At 35.7% G+C, this 20,643-nt stretch overlaps 1 protein-coding gene across 4 annotated transcripts in view; it reads left to right on the forward strand.

Annotated features, from left to right (window-relative positions):
* Positions 1–20,643, forward strand: part of CCSER2 (coiled-coil serine rich protein 2) — a gene marked incomplete at both ends in the record, with an annotated part of 108,259 nt that overhangs the window by 40,038 nt on the left and 47,578 nt on the right. For all 4 annotated transcript variants that reach the window (XM_080695266.1, XM_080695268.1, XM_080695267.1 and 1 more), the window contains 2 exons: positions 185–347; positions 18,461–18,656. In XM_080695266.1, coding sequence (XP_080551392.1) covers positions 185–347; positions 18,461–18,656 — 359 coding nt within the window. The remainder of the gene's footprint in view (positions 1–184; positions 348–18,460; positions 18,657–20,643) is intronic.

The raw sequence follows: 20,643 nt of genomic DNA on the forward strand, positions 1-20,643 counted from the left end.
GTTTAGCTTTCACCAAAATAGGTTACTTTTCTTCTGGAAATCTTTTATGATTAGCATACATGGCTGGTATTTTTAGCATATTACATTTATATTTTCAGCAGCATGTAATTATCAAGCCATAAATTGTTCACTTTTATGGAGTATGTATATGTTTATAGCTTTTTTTGCTTTTGAATCTGTTTAGTGGAGTGTGACAATATGAACCGATTTGACCGATCAGACAGAAATGTTCGGCAGTCTCAGGAAGGATTTTGGAAAAGGCCACACCAGAGGTGGAGTGGACAGGAACATTATCACCTCAGCCATCCTGACCACTATCATCACCATGGAAAAAGTGACTTGAGCAGGTGAGTATTTTTCCAACTTAGATTTCATTTTCTATCCTCTAGTCAACTTGAATAGTAATTCTCTCCCCCAAACTAATTTTGCATGACATTTAGAGGGAACAAAACATATTTCTAGTTACATGTGATATTAATTAGAGTAATATTTAATTTTTTCTTTTTGACCCAAATATTTTTCATTAGCTTTATCATAAATATTTATATCTGCTATTTGAACTTCTAAATTATGATATGATTTTTTAGATCTCAAGAAATGATTAAATGTCACTTTGTTAAAGTTTACAATTTTTCTAAACAGTGTATAGAACTAATGCTAAGTAACTTGTCATCTTATATAATATACTGAAGTTTTAAAATGCCACAAGTCCTATTAGAAACAGAAGATGCAATAGAATGCTAGAAGTTGTTTCCTTTTTGAACGGTAGTATAGTTTTTAATTTTATCAGACTTTATGTGAAATGGACTTTTGGTCATACACACCTGGAATCAAAGCCTTGCCTGACACAGATTAGCTTTGCAAATTTAGATAATTTATTTAACCCTTCTCTGCTTCTGTGTACCATCTGTAAAGCACACTTAATAATATCTTTCTCTCTTTACATGAGGATCAGGGATAAAAGTGCCTGGAACAGTGTTCATTTTATAGTAGGTCCCCATTGGCAGTTATATTATTATTATTTTTTCTTTCACTGCCTCATGTCATTACACAAGAGAATTGAGTTCTTTCTAGAGCATGTTTATAATACAAATAATAAAATTTGGATAAAGAATAAGGAAAGGAAAACATAGGGTCCTGTATATTCCTTATTGTAAGAAACAGAATTGTTTGTAAGATTCTTTGTAGCAAAAGCAAAGAATAAAACTTAATGTGTTACAAGATACATGGTGTACATGAGATAAAGGATATGCTTTTACTGAATTTATTTGCTTTTATGAGAAAAAAGAACTGAGAGTTTTCTTGCATGAGTTCTTAGAGGAATGTCTTGGAATATGGTAGACAGGGCCCATACACATTTCCAGTGTAGAAATAATTTTAATTTTCTTAAATCTGTTTTATAGTTATGTTGCAAGATGCAAAGATTCTACCTCAGTTGAGAAAAGCATTTTTTTAGTGGATCACGAAAAATCCTTCTGTTGGTGTAAATCAATGACAGAATATAATGAGAAGATCTAAAAGAAATCAAGGAATACCTATCCTCCAGGCATTATTTTGTCTGTTCTGTTCTTCTACCTAGGCTTTTTGATAAGGAATCGACATTAGAGAATTAATATTCTCAGGCAGGAATATGATGTAAAGACAGTCTTTTATTGCTAATAATGAAGACTGTGCTTCTTAAATCTTTGATATTATTTTTATATGAAGGTAAATTTAAGGCCATCTTATAAAACTTTAGAAGCCTAACTAAAACACGAACCATCATTTATTCTTAAGATTTGTTCATTCACTTAACAAATATTCATTGAGAATCTATGCTAAATTCCCAAGCTGGGACACATTTGGAGATAGTGTGAGAGATGAAAGCTGTTGATTGGCAAGGGCTTCATGAAACATTGCATTGAAGATGGTAAAAAGAATTCTGCAGTGAATGGAATCAGTAGCATCTTTGGACTTATTAGTTGGGGTAAGATTCATGTGTTTGTTTCATCCCATACAAAGATGTATAGTACTTACCTCCTGTTGTTGGAGTGGTCATAGTCTGAAGAAGAGACAGGCACATAGTTAGTTACACTGTGGTGAAAGTGTGGTATAGGGATGTTGAGTGCCTTGGTAAGGAGATGTATAAGGGACTCCAGGAACACACAGCAACTAGTTTTCTTTTTCTTTTTTCTTTTTTTAAGGGTAGCACAGAATAAAGGATGTTATGATTGGACTTATTCTAAAGGTATGACTGCAGATTTTGCAGAGGAGTGGTTTCTGTAGGGGACAGGTGGCCTTTCCACATGGACACATGTGATGGTCAAAAGTTCATGCGACAGGGTATGTTACTTTCAGAGAACTGCTTGTAAGTTTGTCATAGCTGGATTGCTCAGTGATTTGGAGGGCTATGATCTCTAACTCTAGATAAGCAAAACTATTATATATATATATGAAAAAGGGTTGTGAATTTCATCCTGAAGTGAGACTGAATCAGACTGTCTAAAATAAAATTAATTACATAGATGTAGTTACCTCTGTCCTTGGGAATGATCAAGCTGAATTTGAATGTAGACATCTGTCAGAAAAGTTAAGCAACATTAAAAAAAAAAATAACAGAGCCGGGCATGGTGGCACATGCTTGTAATCCCAGCATTTGGGAAGCTGAGACCTGAGGATTGCGTTTCGTGGACAGCCTCAGCTACTTTAGTGAGGCCCTCTGCAACTCAGACCCTGTTTCAAAATAAAGAATAAAAAAAATGGGCAGGGGCTATAGCTCGGAAGTCAAATGCCTCTGGGTTCCATCCCCATACCCTCAAACAAAACAAAACAAAGCAAAAAAAAAAAAAAAAAAAAAAAAGAAGCTGGGCATGGTAGCACATGCTTGTAATTCCAGCCTTTGGGAGGCTGAGATAGGAGGATCACAGTTTGCAGACAGCCTCAACTACTTAATGAGGCCCTTTGCAACTCAGTGAGACCCTGTTTCAAAATGAAGAATAAAAAATAGGGCTGGGGGTATAGCTGGGAGGTAGAAATGCCCCTGGGTTCTATCCCCAGCACTGCAAAAACAAAACAACAGAAAATGAACCAAGAAACAACAGCAACACAAAAGCATAGTCTGAATGTAAATGGGTTTGGAAAAGAGTTCTCTGGTTAAATTAGCATATGAATGAACAAATTAATATTTTAATTGTTGGACTCCATTGTGCTTGTAATATACTTCAGTTTCATAAATGTACTTCTTCTCCAATAGTGTTCTTACATGATGGATTCTTATTTTTAGTCTTTTTTGTGTTTTACTGTTTAAACGTGGAGTCTTTGTCATCAGTCTTCAGTGTCACTTATTTTTATTTTTTATTTTTTTAGTACTGGGGATTGAACCAAGGGCATTCTACCTATCATCTATACTATCAAATTATTATTTTTAACAGTCTCACTAGGTTGAAGACAGTCTCACTACTTGCTGAGGCTTTCCATGAACTCGTGATCCTGTGGTCCTACCCTCCCAAGTACTGGGATTACAAATGTGCACCACCATGCCTGGCTGCAGTGTCACTTCTATTTTTTTTTTAATTTTTTATTGGTACACTGTATTCATACATCATAGTGGGATACAAACTTTTGTAGACATACATGCACACATCACCCAGTCAGCCCCCACCCAATGCCCACCCCATTCCCTCCCCATCCCTCCTTCCCATACTTGGCTTAGTGGTTGACATCTAGTATTATAGCAATTTATCCAAAATTAAAAATGATAATCTCACATAATAGTTTCATTTGTCTGATACCAGGCTTTTGATAACTTAAAGATAACATTTCAATATTTCTTTTTGCTTTCTTTCTTTTTTTTTTTAATTGGTGCACTGTATTCATAAATCATAGTAGGATACATACTTTTGTAGACATACATGCACACTTTTCCCAGTCAGCCCCCACCCAATCCCCACCCCATTCTCTCCCTATCCCTCCCTCCATGCTTGGCTTAGTAGTTGACATCTAGTATTATGGCAATTTATCTAAAATTAAAAATGATAATCTCACATAACAGTTTCATTTGTCTGATACCAAGCTTTTGATGACTTAAAGATAACATTTCAATATTTCTTTTTGCTTTCTTTCTTATCAGAGAATATTTTTTTTCTATTTTTTAGGTGAAACTATCATATATTTATATATTTATTTTTCAGAAAAAAATCTATCCTACTGTGAAATATGGACTCTAGGTACCCAAAACGATCTTGAAAAAGAACAAAGCTAGAAGATATATATTTTCTGATTTCAAACCATATAAAGCTACAATAATTGAAACAGTGTAGTACTATTCTGAAGGCAGATATATAAACCATTGGAGTTAAATAAAAGCCTAGAGCTAAATTCTTCCCTATATTGTCAAGTTATTTTTGACAAGGTTTCCACGAACATTTGGTGGTGGAAATATTAATCTTTTAACTAAATATTGTTAAAAAATAATAATTACATGGAAAAGAATAAAATTGGACCCTTACCTAATCCCATATACAAATATTAACTCAAAATAGATAATAGACCTAAATATAAATCTTAAGACTATAAACTTTTAGGAGAAAATCTGGGTCATAAAACCTCATAACATTGAAATTGGCAGTGATTTCTTGGTTATGATTTCAATGGCACAGGCAATAGAGGAGTATACAAACTCCCTAAAAATAAAAAAATATTGTATATCCAAAGACAATGTAAACAGAGTTAAAAGTTACTAATAGAATGGGATAAAATATTTCCAATTGCTATATCTGAAGGTATATTAATATTCCAACTAGAAATCCTAAAAATTAACAACAATAAAGGCAAACAATATCCTTTAGAGATAGGTAAAAGACTAACATAAATAATGAATCTCCACAGATAACCAATCTTAGTTGTCTGTTGGATGGAAAATCTTGTTTCTCTAGTTCTGGAGTGTGTTACCTATTTCTTCTTTGTAGTTAATCTCTTTGAGTATTTTCTCTAGCGCTGGTTTTGAAGACATAAATTCCTTCAGTTTCTGTTTGTCATGGAAGCTTCTTATTTCTCCATCTATTTGATAGAAGGTTTTGCTGGGTAGGAAATTTTTGGCTGGAAGTTGTTTTCTTTCAGAGTTTGGAATATGTTACTCCAAGCCCTTCTGGCTCTCATGACTTGGTTTGGGAAGTCTGGAGTGATTCTAATTGGTTTGCCTCTGAATGTCACTTGGCCCTTTGTTTTTGTTGCCTTTAAGATTCTCTGCTTGGCTTCCACATTGGTCATTTTGACAATTAATGTGGCGTGGGGATCCTCTTCTCCGATCCTGTCTAAAGGGAGTTCTATAAGTTTCCTGGACCTGTGTTTCAACCTCTTGCTCGTTTCCTGGACCTGTGTTTCAACCTCTTGCTCTATGTCTGGAAAATTTTCTGCTATTACTTCCTTGAAGAGATTGTTGATCCCTTTGGTTTCACTTTCTTTTTCCTCCTCTATTCCAATTATTCTTAGGTTAGCTCTCTTAAAATGGGCCCATATTTCTTCAATATCAGATTCCTGCTGTTGGATATTTTTTTCTAGATTAGAAACTATGCATTCATTTTTGGATTGCTCATCTTCTAAGAGCGAGATTCTGTTCTCCATGTGTTCTAATCGGTTGTTTGTGCTTTGAATTGAGGCCTTTACTTCATTAATTACATCCTTTATCTCTTTTTGGCTCTCTCTGAGTTCTTTTCGAAGCACCTCTATTATTTCTACAGTTATTTTCCTGATTTGATCTTCTAGAAATCTCTGATTTTCTGTTTTATCGGGTTCTGATGTTGTGGGGTTGTGGGCATTTATTGCTCCAGTATTATTCCTCTTTCCCATGATTTCGGAAGTTTGTGCCTTCTCTGGGTTCTTCCCTTGGGTCACTATGACTTCACTTAAGGTGTTCTGGATCTTGAGTCAGTAGTATCTCAGACCCCACTACTCCTTAATGGATTGTATCACAGAGTCTCCGACCCAGAGAGTCGATAGAGGCTGCTTTAGACTGAGGGGGGTGCCAGGTTGCACGTTCTCCTATGGTGTGATATCTTTGCCACCGCCCCTCCCCCACTGGGTCAAGTCCCAGGGAGTACAGTACTGGGATTTCTCCTCTGTGGCCCGCAATTTGACTCACTGTTCTTGAGTACGCAGATGTACCTGTACTGGCCTCGCTGAATTTGGTGCTGCTGCCACGGAGGCAATATGGCGCCGCTGCTACGCCCTCGGCTGTGGGGCTGGTGTTTTTCTTCTTGGTTTTGATTTCCACTCTGAATCCCTGCAGCGTGTGCTGAGCTCGGCCACTGGGAGCTTTAGATGCTCTCTGCGCGGAGAAATCCCGCCTGGCTGTTCCGCAGTGGCTCACCTCGGCTTGCTGTAGCCGTCCCGTGAATTTGCCGCTGCCGCTGGCAGTATGGCGCTGCTGCCGCGTCTGCTGCGGCCTCGGGCGTGAGGCCGGTGTATCTCTGTGGCTCTGAGCTCTGTTCTCAGTCTGCTTTCTCTATGGAGCCTGGTGATTTTTTGTTTCACTGATGATGGTGTTTTCTGGCTATGAAAGGCGCTGATTTTGTGGTAATGGAGATTTATTGTTAGCGGGGCTCTTAAGCCCTGCTTTTCTCAGTCGCCATCTTCCCGGCTCTTTTTGCTTTCTTTCTAACCAGATAATTTTTTTTCTTTTTTTTTTTTTTGTGAAACTATCATATATTTATATATTTATTTTTCAGAAAAAAATCTATCCTAATATGGAATATGGACTCTAGATACCCAAAACAATCTCGAAAAAGAACAAAGCTAGAAGATATATATTTTCTGATTTCAAACCATATAAAGCTACAATAATGGAAACATTGTAGTACTGTTCTAAAGGCAGATATATAAACCATTGGAGTTAAATAAAAGCCTAGAGCTAAATTCTTCCCTATATTGTCAAGTTATTTTTGACAAGGTTTCCACGAACATTTGGTGGATAAAATAATAATCTTTTAACTAAATATTGTTGAAAAATAATAATTACATGAAAAAGTATAAAATTGGACCCTTACCTAATCCTATATACAAATATTAACTCAAAATAGATAAAAGACCTAAATATAAATCTTAATACTATAAACTTTTAGAAGAAAATCTGGGTCATAAAACCTCATAACATTGAAATTGGCAGTGATTTCTTGGATATGATTTCAGTAGCATAGGCAACAGAAGAGTATACAAACTCCCTAAAAAAAAAAATATATTGTATATCCAAAGACAGTGTAAACAGAGTTAAAAGTTACTGATAGAATGGGATAAAATATTTCCAATTGCTATACTGAAGGTATATTAATATTCCAACTAGAAATCCTAAAAATTAACAACAATAAAGGCAAACAATACCCTTTAGAGATAGGTAAAAGACTAACATAAATAATGAATCTCCACAGATAATGAATCTTAGTTGTCTGTTGGATGGAAAATCTTGTTTCTCTGGTTCTGGTGTGTGTTACCTATTTCTTCTTTGTAGTTAATCTCTTTGAGTATTTTCTCTAGTGCTGGTTTTGAAGACATAAATTCCTTCAGGTTCTCTTTGTCATGGAAGCTTCTTATTTCTCCATCTATTTGACGGAAGGTTTTGCTGGGTAGGAAATTTTTGGCTGGAAGTTGTTTTCTTTCAGAGTTTGGAATATGTTACTCCAAGCCCTTCTGGCTCTCATGACTTGGTTTGGGAAGTCTGGAGTGATTCTAATTGGTTTGCCTCTGAATGTCACTTGGCCCTTTGTTTTTGTTGCCTTTAAGATTCTCTGCTTGGCTTCCACAGTGGTCATTTTGACAATGATGTGGCGTGGGGATCCTCTTCTCTGATCCTGTCTAAAGGGAGTTCTATAAGTTTCCTAGACCTGTGTATCGACCTCTTGCTCTATGTTTGGAAAATTTTCTGCTATTACTTCCTTGAAGAGATTGTTGATCCCTTTGGTTTCACCTTCTTTTCCCTCCTCTATTCCAATTATTCTTAGGTTAGCTCTCTTAAAATGGGCCCATATTTCTTCAATGTCAGATTCCTGCTGTTGGATATTTTTTTCTAGATTAGAAACTATGCGTTCATTTTTGGATTGATCATTTTCTACGAGCGAGCTTCTATTCTCCATGTGGTCTAATCGGTTGTTTGTACTTTGAATTGAGGCCTTTACTTCATTAATTACATCCTTTATTTCTTTTTGGCTCTCTCTGAATTCTTTTCGAAACACTTCTATTATTTCTACAGTTATTTTCCTGATTTGATCTTCTAGAAATCTCTGAATTTCTGTTATATCGGGTTCTGATGTTGTGGGATTGTGGGCATTCATTGCTCCATTGTTATTCCTCTTTCCCATGATTTCAGAAGTTTGCGCCTTCTTTGCGTTCTTCCCTTGGGTCACTATGACTTCACTTAAGATGCTCTGGATCTCGAGTCTGTGATATCTCAGTCCCCACTACTCCTTAATGGGTTGTATCACAGAGTCTCAGACCCAGGGAGTTGATAGAGGCTGCTTTAGACTATGGGGGGTGCCAGGTTGGGCGTTCTTCTATCGTGTGATATCTCTGCCACCGCCACTTCCCCACTGGGTCAAGTCCCTGGGAGTGCAGTACTGGGATTTCTCCTCTGGGGCCCGCAATTTGACTCAGTGTTGTTGAGTATGCAGATGGAGCTGTCGTGGACTCGGCAAATTCCCTGCTGCTGCCGCCGGTGGCAATATGGCGCTGCTGCCACACCCTCGGCCGTGAGGCTGGTGTATTTTTTCTCTGGTTTTGAGCTCCGCCATTAGTCCCTGCAGCGTGTGCTGAGTTCAGCCACTGGGAGCTTTAGATGCTCCCTGCGCCGAAAAATCCCGCCTGGCTGTGCCGCAGTGGCTCACCTCGGCTCGCTGTAGCTGTCCGGTTAATTCGCCCCTGCCGCCAGCAGTAAGGCGCTACTGCCGCGTCCTTGGGCGTGAGGCTGGCGTATCTCCTCTGTGGCTCTGAGCTCCGTTCTGAGTCCCCTTCCTCTCTGGAGCCTGGTGATTTTTTTTTGTTTCTCTGGTGATGGTGTTTTCTGGCTATGAAAGGCGCTGATTTTGTGGTAATGGAGATTGGTTGTTAGCAGGGCTCTTAAGCCCTGCTTTTCTCGGTCGCCATCTTCCTGGAAGAGTGTCACTTCTAAATTAAGTATTCTAAGTCCTTTTTCTTTGAGATGGAACATTTGTCTGAATTAGCTTCTCCTTATTGGTCCTTATCTCTAGCTTACAAAAATCATGGCTTATATGCTTAATTTTCTCCTACATTATAAGCTTTGCTGCAGTCCTGTGTGGCTACAGTGTTAATGCAAATTATTTAATCCTGTGTCTCCTTAGTGCCTTAGTTCCTTACGGTTCTCTATACAAAATATGCCATCAGAGAATTATGTAGTTTCATTTTTTTTCCTTTTAAATCTGGATACTTGTTTTCCTCTTGAGCAATTGCTATGACAAGATCTTTGGGTACAATGTTGAACATAAGTGGTGAGAGCCAACAGCTCTGTGTTGTTTCAGATATCATTCAGTCTTTCACTGTTAAGAATTTAGTGGTGGGTTTTCCATAGATTCTCTTCATCAGTTTGGAGAATCTCCCTTCAATTAATAGTCTGTTGAGTGTTCTATCATGAGAGTATTAGATTTTGTCAAATGCTTTCTCTGTGACTATTGAGCTAATATCCTCATTGGACTTTATTCTATTATTATATTGACTGATTTTCAGGTGTTGAACCAACCTTTCATTTCTTTGATGACTCAGTTTGCCATGATATATATTTCTTTTATATGTTACATGATTCAATTTTCTGGTATTTTGTTTAGGATTTTTTTGTGTGTATTCTTAAGAAATATTGGTCTGTAGTTTCTTGATGTGTCTGTTTGGTATCAGTACTGCATAGATTGAATTGGGATGTATTCCTTCTACTCTGTGTTTGGAAAAAGTTTGTAAAGGATTTTTATTAATTCTTGTATAGTCCTGGTATTTTCCTTGTGATTTCTAATTTAATAGATCTCTGCCAAGTTTTGCTGGTGCATAATGTTGCTCCAATCTTCTGTTTCCCTGTTGATCTTCTGTCTTCTTGTTCTCTGTGTTATACAAAGTCAGTTTTTGTTGATCTGGGAGTGTCTTACTTTTTCCTTTATTTTCAAGAATAATTTTGCCAGATATTGAAAGCTTGGTCGATTGTCTCCTTTTTGTAACATTTTGTCCCTCATTCTTTCTGATGAGAAATCATCTGTAAATATTATTCAACATTTCTTCCATGTGTGTGATAAGTTCCTTTTTTTTCTGCATTAAGGGTTCTTTTTCTTTGGTTTTGAATAAGTAGATCATGTTATGTCCAGGTGTGTCTGTCTCTCTCTCAGCTTATTATAATGGAAGTTTGTCAGGCTTTTGGATGTCTAGATAAGATAATTTTTTTTTTTTTGAGATACTGGGGATGGAACCCAGGGACATTCTACCTCTGACCTATACTGCTATATCTATTTTATATTTTATATTTTGGAAGAGGGTCTCACTGAGTTGTGAAGGGCCTCACTAAGTAGCTGAGGCTGTCCATGAACCAGATCCTCCTGTCTCAGCCTCCCAAATTCTGGGATTATAAGCATGCACCACCATGCCCAGCTTCAAATTGGAAAGTTTTGATCAGTTCTTGAAGTCTTTTCTGTACCTCCTCTCTTTCGTCCTCTTCTCCCTCTGTGTTATTAACAGAGAGAGTTTATAAACACTATTTTTGTCATCAAAATTTGAAAAAATATAAATATATGAAAACTACAAGATTTCCCTCTCTGGGACTTATTGCTCTGATTTGTCTTGGTTGCTTTACATTCCCATCTGCAGTAGAGGAGAGCTCCTGTTGCGCCAAGTCCTTACCAGCATTTGATTTTGTGCTCTGAACATTAAACACTAGAGATGTAGTAGTATCTCATTGTTATTTTAATTTGCAATTCTCTAATGAAACATAAGGCTAATTCTTTTGTAAAATGGTTATTTGTCATCTGGATATCTTCTTTCAGGAGGAGTCTGTACAGATGTTTGCCTATTTTCAAATTAGGTTGCTAATTCTCTTATTGTTGAGTTTTAACAGTTATTTTTTATATTGTAAGTACTATTTATTGGAAACATGTTTGGCAGATATTTCCTCTTATTCTGGCTCTTCTCATTCTCTTAATGGTGTCTTTTCAGAAAAGATTTAAAAAAATTTTTAAAGCCCAACATCCACTTCTTTTTTGGATTATACTCATGGTTTTTTTTTTTTTTTTTGTGGTACTGGGGTTCCTGGAAACCCTTCTACCTCCAGGCTACACTCACAGACAACTATTTTTTATATTTTTATTTGGAAATAGGGTCTCTTAAGGCAGCGAGGCTGGCTTCAAACCAGCACGATCCTCCTGTCTCCGCCTCCCAAGCACGGGGATTATAAGTGTGCACCACCATGCCTGGCTTGGAATGATTTTAATTCACGGATTACAAGCATGTGCTACCAGGCCCAGGCGTTGTGTTGGTTTTAAAAATTCATTGATAAAACCGGTTGTGGTGGTGCATGCTTGTAATCCCAGCATTCCAGAGGCTGAGACAGGAGGATCACAGTTTGCAGAAGGCCTCAGCTACTTAGGTCCTTTGTAACTCAGGAAGACCCTGTTTTAAAATAAAGAATAAAAAAAAAAAATGGGGGTGTAGCTTGGAGGTAGAATGCCCCTGGGTTTCATTTCTAGTACCACCAAAAAACACAAAACAAAACAAAACAAAAATTTCATTGACAAACTCAAAAGTCACCTAGATTTTTTTCTTTTCATATTCTATGAAGTTAATAGTTGTACATTTTACATTTAAATCTTTGATCCATTTTGTGAAAGATTTAATCATTTTTTTTTCTTTTGAATGTATTTGGCTGTCCATTTTCTTCAAAAGATCATCCTTTATTGAATTACCTTTGCTTCCTTTTCAAAGATCAGTTGATTATATTTATGTGGGTCTACTTATGAGTGCTCTTTTGTGTTCTGTTGATCTTTTTGTTTGTTCTTTACCAGTACCACACTGTCTTAAATACTGTAACTATATATAATAGGTCTCAAAGATAGGCAGTATAAGTCCTCTGACTTTTTCAATATTTTTGTGAGTACTCTGGGTCTTTTGCTTGTTCACAGAATCACTTTGCCTGTGCTTACAAAATAACTTTCTAGAATTTTGATTGAGATTGTGTTTACTTTAGCATTTAAACATATAACCCTGAACATAAAAATATATATTTGTTTTGATTAATGATGAGGAAAGGAACACAAATTATGTAAGAAATGAAGAAATAATCTCTTTCACAATCTCTTTATTTCTCAGATATAGTTTATCATGTCTGAACTGTATCATATTCTTAGGATCTAAAATCTTAAGACCATTATTGTCTTTTTGTTTTTTACATTCTTCAGCTTAATAATCTCCTTTTATTTTCTGAAAATGATCTCTGTAACATATTTGTTTTCTCTTCCATTCTTGTTTTTTTTTTTGTTTCCTAGCCTTCTCAGTTATATTCATTATTTTCTCCCATACTTCTAATTTTCTTCTAGATTTTATGTTATTTTTAGGTTACTGTCAGATTGTTTAGCAGCAAATACAGAGATAAAGGCAAATGTGTCACTTTTTTACAATTATTTTACCTTTTTTATTGGTGTGTTGTAATCATACATCATGGTTAATTTCAGAGTGATATGACCTACATGCACACAGCACTCAGTGACCTTCCTGCTAGCTCCCACCCAGGCCCCTCTCCCTTCCCTCCCTCTCCTTGTGCTTAATAATGAGATTGATATTGATCATTTTGTGTGTGTGTATCATGTCCATTGAAGTGTTTTCTTCATTGAATTTCCCTCCTCCCACCCGCCTTTTTCCTGGAGGCCCCTTTGTCACTCTTTTAGTGTTTTCCTCCTTTTTCTGGAGTCCCTTTTGTATCCCAGTTTCTCCCTAGCTTTCACATATGAGGGAAAACATCTGACCTTTTATTTTTTGTGACTGACTAATCTCATTTTAGCATAGTATTAGCTAGTTCTATTCATTTTTCTGTAAATGGCATTGTTTTGTTCTTTTTGGGGGTGTATTGTAGTCATACATCTTAATGGAGTACAAAAATGGTAGAGGCAAACATAGACATATCACTCTAAGTAAAATTTCATTGTGTGTATATTCCATAATTTTATAATTTCTTCATTTGTTGATGGACACCTAGGCTCATTTCAGATTTGACTATGGTAAATTATGTTGCTATAAACATAGATATGCCATCATTATTATAGTAGTCTGGTTTTAATCCCTTTGGGAAGGTAACCAGGAGTGATATATCTGGGTCACATGGTAGTTCTGTTCCCATTCTTCCAAAGAACCTACACACTGATCTCTAAAGCGGCTATACTGTTTTGTAATTCTTCCATCAGTGTATCAGTTCCTATTTCCACATATTATCACCAGTTTTTATTACTGTTTATATTTTTATTATTACCATTCTAATTGGGGTTAGGTAAAATTTCAGTTTAGTTTTGATTTGTAATTCTGATTGATAATGATATTGAACGTTTTTCATATATTAACCATTTGGATTTCTCCTTTTGTGAAGTATTTATTTAGTTTACTTGCCCATTTTTGATTGACTTATTTGGTTTTTTAGTGTTATGTTTCTTAAGTTCTCTCAATATTCTAAATATTAGTTCACTATTGGAGGAGTAGCTGGCAATCATCTTCTCCCATTCTGTCAACTTTCTCTTAATATACTTGATGGTTTTCTTTACTGCACAGAAACTTTTTAATATAATACAGTCCCACCTAATAATCCTCATTTTAATTTCTTATGCCTTGGAGATCTTATTCTATTTCCACAGTTGGTAAAATAGGTGAAGGGCATGTGGTTGTTCTCTGTAGTATTCTTTTGGCATTTCTGTTTGAAAAATTTAATATAAGAAAGTTGGAAATTGACACTGATAAAAGTAACTTTGCTAAGAATAAACAAGTGGGATAACATCAAACTAAAAAGTTTCTTCTCATCAAAGGAAACTATCAATAACCTAAAGAGGAAGCCTACAGAATGGGAAAGGATCTTTACCAGCCACCATTCTGATAGGGGGCTAATATCCAGAGTATACAAAGAGCTCAAAAGACTCTACACTAGCAAAACAAACAACCCAATCAAGAAATGGGCAAATGAACTAAATAGACACTTCACAAAAGAAGAGATACAAAGGGCTAATAGATACATGAAAAGATGTTCTTCATCACTGGCCATCAGGGAGATGCAAATCAAAACTACACTGAGATTCCATCTCACCCCAGTCAGAGTAGCAAGCATAAAGAAATCAAATAACAACAAATGCTGGCGAGGATGTGGGGAAAGAGGAACTCTTTTACACTGTTGGTGGGAATGCAAACTAGTTCAACCACTATGGAGATCTGTGTGGAGATTCCTAAGAAAGGTGGGAATAGATCCACCATATGATCCAGCTATACCACTCCTGGGTATCTTTCCAAAGGAGTTGAATTCAGAGAACTACAGCAACATATGCATACCTATGTTCATAGCAGCACAATTTGTAATAGCCAAAATATGGAACCAACCCAGATCACCATCAACAGATGAATGGATAGCAAAACTATGGGAAATACACACAATGGAATTCTATTCAGCCATAAAGAAGAACAAAATTATATCATTTGAAAGAAGATGGAAAGCCCTGGAGAACATTATGTTAAGTGAGATCAGCCAAGCACAGAAGAAGAAGATACATATGTTTCCTCTAATATGCCCAAACTAGGAAACACAAAGAATACCAGAGGGACTCCAGATATTGAAGGGGAAATACTAGCTAAGTTTGGATGGTAAGATAGGAGAGGAGGAAGGCCGGTCTTGATTAATAAGGGTCTACACTTGAACATGTGTAAAATTATGAATAAGACATGGTTAACCTGGACAACCATTGGTGGGGGGGGAGGGAAAATGTGGGCGGGGGGGGAGGGCACCAAATATAGTGTAAATGTATACTATTTATGTTCAATAAAAAATTGTTATAAAAAAAGTAACTTTGCTATATAACACACAAGGCAAAGTACGTAACTTAAGCTATGCTTCATTTGCCTCATCTATAAATTAATGGAGATAATAATTTAGGTTGGTATAAGGATTAAATAATGTAATGTAGGTTCAAGTGCTTAAAAGAGTGCCTAATATATAGTAAATGTTAAATAAAAACAAGTTTTTGGCCTTGGATTTGGTTTTAAATTATGGTTTAAAGTAACTAGCTGTGGAAGATACAAACTGGATTATAAGTAACTTGAAAACAGCCATATCTTATCATTTTTAAAGTAAGTGCACAGATCATTTGATTTTAAACCTCAGCCAGGGCTGGCTCTCTAATCTACTGTGGCTTTTCTAAATACCAGTTCTTAACTTCTGTATTTAGTTAGTGATTAAGACTTGTTTGGAATTATTTTATTTTATTTTATTTTATTTTATTTTATTTATTTTTTGGTGGCACTGGGGATGGAACCCAGGGGCCTTCTACCTCGGGCTACACTCCCAGACCTATTTTATATTTTTTATTTGGAAACAGGGTCTCAAGCCAGCAGAGGCTGGCTTTGCACCTGCGCGATCCTTCTGTCTCAGCCTCTCAAGCATGGGGATTACAAGTGTGCACCACTATGCCTGGCTTGGAATAATTTTAATTCACTAGCTTTGTGCATTTGGTTCTCATTTATGTCAACCTAATGTAAGCCTGTATTTCATAACAGATTGTCATGCTGCAGACTTCAGACCAGTCTCATTCAGGATCTTTCCTCTCTAATCTTTCTTTTTCTCACTTGGAAAAATAAGAAGTAAATTTTAAAATGGTTAACTGGGGTAATTTTAATGTGATCACTTCCAGATACCGTTCTAATGCAGTGTTTCTGTTATGTCATAGCAAAAGAATTTTAGAATCTTAGAGATGGAAGCTATTAAATAAACAACCTAATGGTTAAAATCCATTTGTCTTACTCTCTGGGTATGAGAACAATAGCAGCAAACAACATAACATAACTCATACAGATAAAAAAAGAATTTTCAGACTGTTTCTTCAGGGAGCTTAGAATTTGGCACACATGGCAAACAAAAATAGTTTACTACATACATACTATAGTAGAACACCAATGTAAGTCCAGGTTCTGCTTAAGGGGATTAAGGACGATTTCACTGAAGAAGTGCCAACTAGGTTAAGATGAAGAAGAGTTCTCCAAATGGAGCATGCAGTGGAGGGTGGCATGGGTAGACTGGCAGGACCACAGAGCTTGTGAGAATGTGGGTTTGGAGACAAGGAGATTGTAGCATGCTTTGGGAATCTCAGATGTGGATCAGTTGTGGAATAAAAAGTCACTCTTGGCTGTTTAGGGAAGAAGCTAAGGAATAAGTTGGATTCAAGCTATCTAGTATCCTAAGTAATTCTTAAGATTCCTCTTGTCCTTGGAACACCTGTCTTGCCTTAGTCTTTCATTTTGGTCAAACACAAAGCTTATACCCAAATTCTGCTACATCAGAATATTTCCCAAAGTATGCCATCTTTTTTTTTTTTTTTCCCTCTGAAAACATAGCTGTTTTCATCTCTACTATTCATTTGCCAGGAAATTTCATGTTTCCTTTAATTCTTGTTAATTCTTTTTACTATATGTTTCTCACCAATTCGTAAATAAGTTATATGTACATTCAGTCATGAATGGGCAAATTTGTACTAATTAATTGACCAGTATTTGGAATTTAATAATTTAACAATATTTTAAAGCAATAAAATAAAGTAGACTTACATGGGAACCAAATGAGAATCTTAACTTTTGGAACAACAATTTAAAAATTCATGAAAATCACTTTAAGTTAAAAGAAAGGCCTGAAATACTTATAAGAAGTAGTTTCAGAGAAAAATAATCTTGTGGAAGCCGGGTGTGGTGGCTCACGCTTGTAATCCTAGCATTCGGGAGACTGAGCCTGGAGGATCGTGGTTCGTGGACAGCCTCAGCTACTTAGTGAGGTCCTCTGCAACTTAGTGAGACCCTGTTTCAAAATAAAGAATAAAAAATAGAGCAGGGATTGTAGCTTGGAGGTTGAATGCCCCTGGGTTCCAACCCCATACTCACCAAAAAAAAAAAAAAAAAAAAAAAAGAGGAAGAAAAATAATCTTGTGGAAACTACTCTTGTGTTGAGTATTTGAGAGTTTAGGTATTTGGGAATATTTGCTGAAAGCTAGAAAATTTAGTAGCCACCATTTGTCTTTATTTTCTTTTTTCCTTATTAATTAATTAATTCTTAATTCATTTATTTCTGATGTATTGAGGATGGAACCCAAGGACATTCTACCTCTGAGCTACACCCTCAGCCCTACTTTTTTATTCATTTTGAAACAGCGTCGTACGGAGTTTGCAAAGTACCTCAGTAAATAGCTGAGGCTGGCCACAAACCTGGATCCTCTTGTCTCAGTCTCCCAAATGCTGGGATTGCAAGCATGCACCACTATGCCTGGCTGTCTTTATTTTCAATATGGTTAAAATTAAATACATTGTGACTTATAAATTTAATGCATTATGAGTTGAAATTTATTCCTAATACTTTGAAATACCCATTATATTGAGGAGAATGCTTTTTAGTATATTATTTTCTATATTGAGATTTCCATTTAAGTTCTTACTATAATTTAAGAACCAATTTGAATTATGTATATTATAGATACAGTAATATTTAAATTGCTATGGCTATAACTTCTGGTTAGAACTTTGTATTTTGTACTCCCATGAAACACATTATAACCAATTTTTATTCTCTTATTCAGCATGGATATTATGGTATGAAACCTAAGGGATTTGTAAATTTTTTAGGAGTAGATTTTTTTCTATTGTTTAAGATAAGGAAATACTGATGTATATAAGACTTTCATAAAGCCTTTTAAAATATTCATTGGAAAAGATGATTTATTAACATTGTAAAACAATGTAAAAACAAAGAAAGAACAAATCATCAGTCTTAACTGCCTGTTGGAACTTTCAAGAACTGGTAGTTCAAAATGGTGTCCACACTGAAAATTAATGTTGAAAGCATAGTTATGGGATAAAAAAAAAAATAGTGTGCAGTTACAGTGCCAAGCAGTTAAAGCTAAAGAGCAGGCAGGCAGTACAGAAAAGGAGGAGTAAGGATATTCCAGTAATGCCTTTTCAGCGTTCATGGTTTTTATTCTGGTTATTAAGGAAAAAAGTTTATTTAGCCAGTATGTAAAATACCCAGAAAGGGCAGGGTGAGGGGAGCATAATGACAGCTAGAGCTGATTGTGCCTTCAGCGAAAACACAGCGACCAAGGTGAGTACTGCTCAGAGGCTTTGTGATAATGATAAATAGCTTGCAAAGATCACTGCAATAATTTCATTACTTTTATTTCTTTCTGAAATTATACCATATATCTTTTCCCTCTACCTTCTTTCCCTGTCCTTCCAGAGGCTCTCCATATAGAGAATCTCCTTTGGGTCATTTTGAAAGCTATGGAGGGACTCCCTTTTTCCAGGCTCAGAAGATGTTTGTAGATGTACCAGAAAATACAGTGATACTGGATGAAATGACCCTCTGGCACATGGTTCAGGATTGCACAGCTGTAAAAACTCAGTTACTCAAACTAAAACGTCTGCTGCATCAGGTGAGTACATAATGATCATTTTTATCTTTAATATTTTTAGTTGAAAACTGTATTTATTTTTTATTTTTTAAAATAAACATTTTGGGAAAATCTAATGTTTGTTTAGATTTCTATAGAAATAATGCCTTTAAATAGTGTATCATAAAAACTTGTCAGAGGAGAAAAAAATGGGAGTTTTGCATGATGCTCTCAGTACACAGTTTCAGCATTTATGAGCTATATGAAATTTCATAAGCCAGTCTTCATTTTTATAATATGTACAGTTTTGAGAGATTTAGAAATTGCAGTTGCTAATTGAATAGTCTAATACCAAAAATATAGTAGGCACTCAATAATCAGTAGTTGCTACTATAATTTCAGCAAAGTGGGAAATAAGAATAGTTTTTACTTAAATAGTCCTATTAATTGCTTGGTATCTTCAGGTTTAGTCCCCCTCACTCATTTCTTTTTAGAAAACCTAGGCTTGTAGCAGTGATGTGACTTGTCTCAAATCATGGTCATGGCATGAGCTGATGGTAGAATTTGGCTTCCAGCTCAAGAATATTTTCTTTCTTTAAGCACTTTGCATTTATAGACAAGGTTAGATTCATAGCACAGAACCAAAGAATAAAATATTAATTTCAGATTGTGGATACCTTTTGTTTGGGTTTAAATCTCTTTATTTGTATTTTATATACTAGCCAATTTGAACATTAAAACCGTGGTTAAAAAAAAAAGCAGCCTAACTTCTCTTTGCTGTTCAGTTTCTTTTTTGGGTCACTTTCCTCAGAATTGTATGTTTTAGCTTCACAGGAGTAGGGACCAAGTCTTAGAATTCCTGGTGGCCATCAAACATAGACTTATAGCTTGTTAAGTGAAATATACCTCTTCTGTTTGTAATAATGATGAGTATATGTATTTTGTTCTGTTAGAGTCATGTAAATTGTTTCGTATTAATCAGTTAGGATTTCTTTGGTTTACTTCATTCTTATAGATATTTAACTTACTATTGAAAAGGACTTCTCTGTGCTAAGTGAAAGATATTTTGTCTTTCTGAGCCTGGCTTATTTTACTTAACATGCAGTCTATAGTTGTACACATGACAGATTTTTTTTGTTTTATTTTTTAATGAAATATGGGCTCTTGTTAGAATGATCAAACTGCTCTCAAACTCATGGACCCAAATGATCTTCCCACCTCAGCCTGCTGAGTAGCTAGAACTATAGGTATGCACCAACATGGGAGCTAAGATTTCATTTTTTATGGTTAACTAGTATTTCATTGTGTATATGCAGTAGTTTTTCTTTATCTATTCTTCAGTTGATGGACACTTTGATGATTTCCATTTCTTAGCTATTGTGAATTTTTCTATAGTAAACATGGGAATATAGATGTCTTTTCAACATACTGATTTCATTTGCTTTGGACATATGCCCAATAATGGGATTGCTGAATCATATGGTAATTCTATTTTTAGTAGTTTGAAGAACAACCATGCTCTCATATTATTATACTAATTTATATTCCCACTATGTACAAAGGTCTCCTTTTCTCCACATCCTTGCTAACACTTATTTTTTCTGATAATAGCCATTCTTATGTGATTTTGATTTGCATTTCTCTAATGATTAGTAATTTTGAGCATTTTTTATACCTGTTATATATGTTCTTTTGAGATGTACTTATTAAGTTCTGTTGCCTATAATTAATTTTTTTACATTTTTAGGATTTTATATACTCTTATTGGTACATTTTATTGGTACATTTTATATACTTTTATTGTTGTAGTCTCACACCACAATGTAGTTCAGAGTGATATGGACTTACATGCACACGGCACTAGGTGAACTTCCCTCCCCCTCTTTCTCTGGTCATATATATATATATATGTGTGTGTGTGTGTGTGTGTGTGTGTGTGTGTGTGTGTGTGTGTATGTATAGTGTCAATAGAACTGGTTCCTTCATTAGTTTTTCCTCCCCAGCTCACTTCCTTTGCCTCATTGGGGTT

The sequence above is a fragment of the Muscardinus avellanarius genome (assembly GCF_963383645.1).
Source record: "Muscardinus avellanarius genome assembly, chromosome: 4".
Classification (NCBI taxonomy): Eukaryota; Metazoa; Chordata; class Mammalia; order Rodentia; family Gliridae; genus Muscardinus; species Muscardinus avellanarius.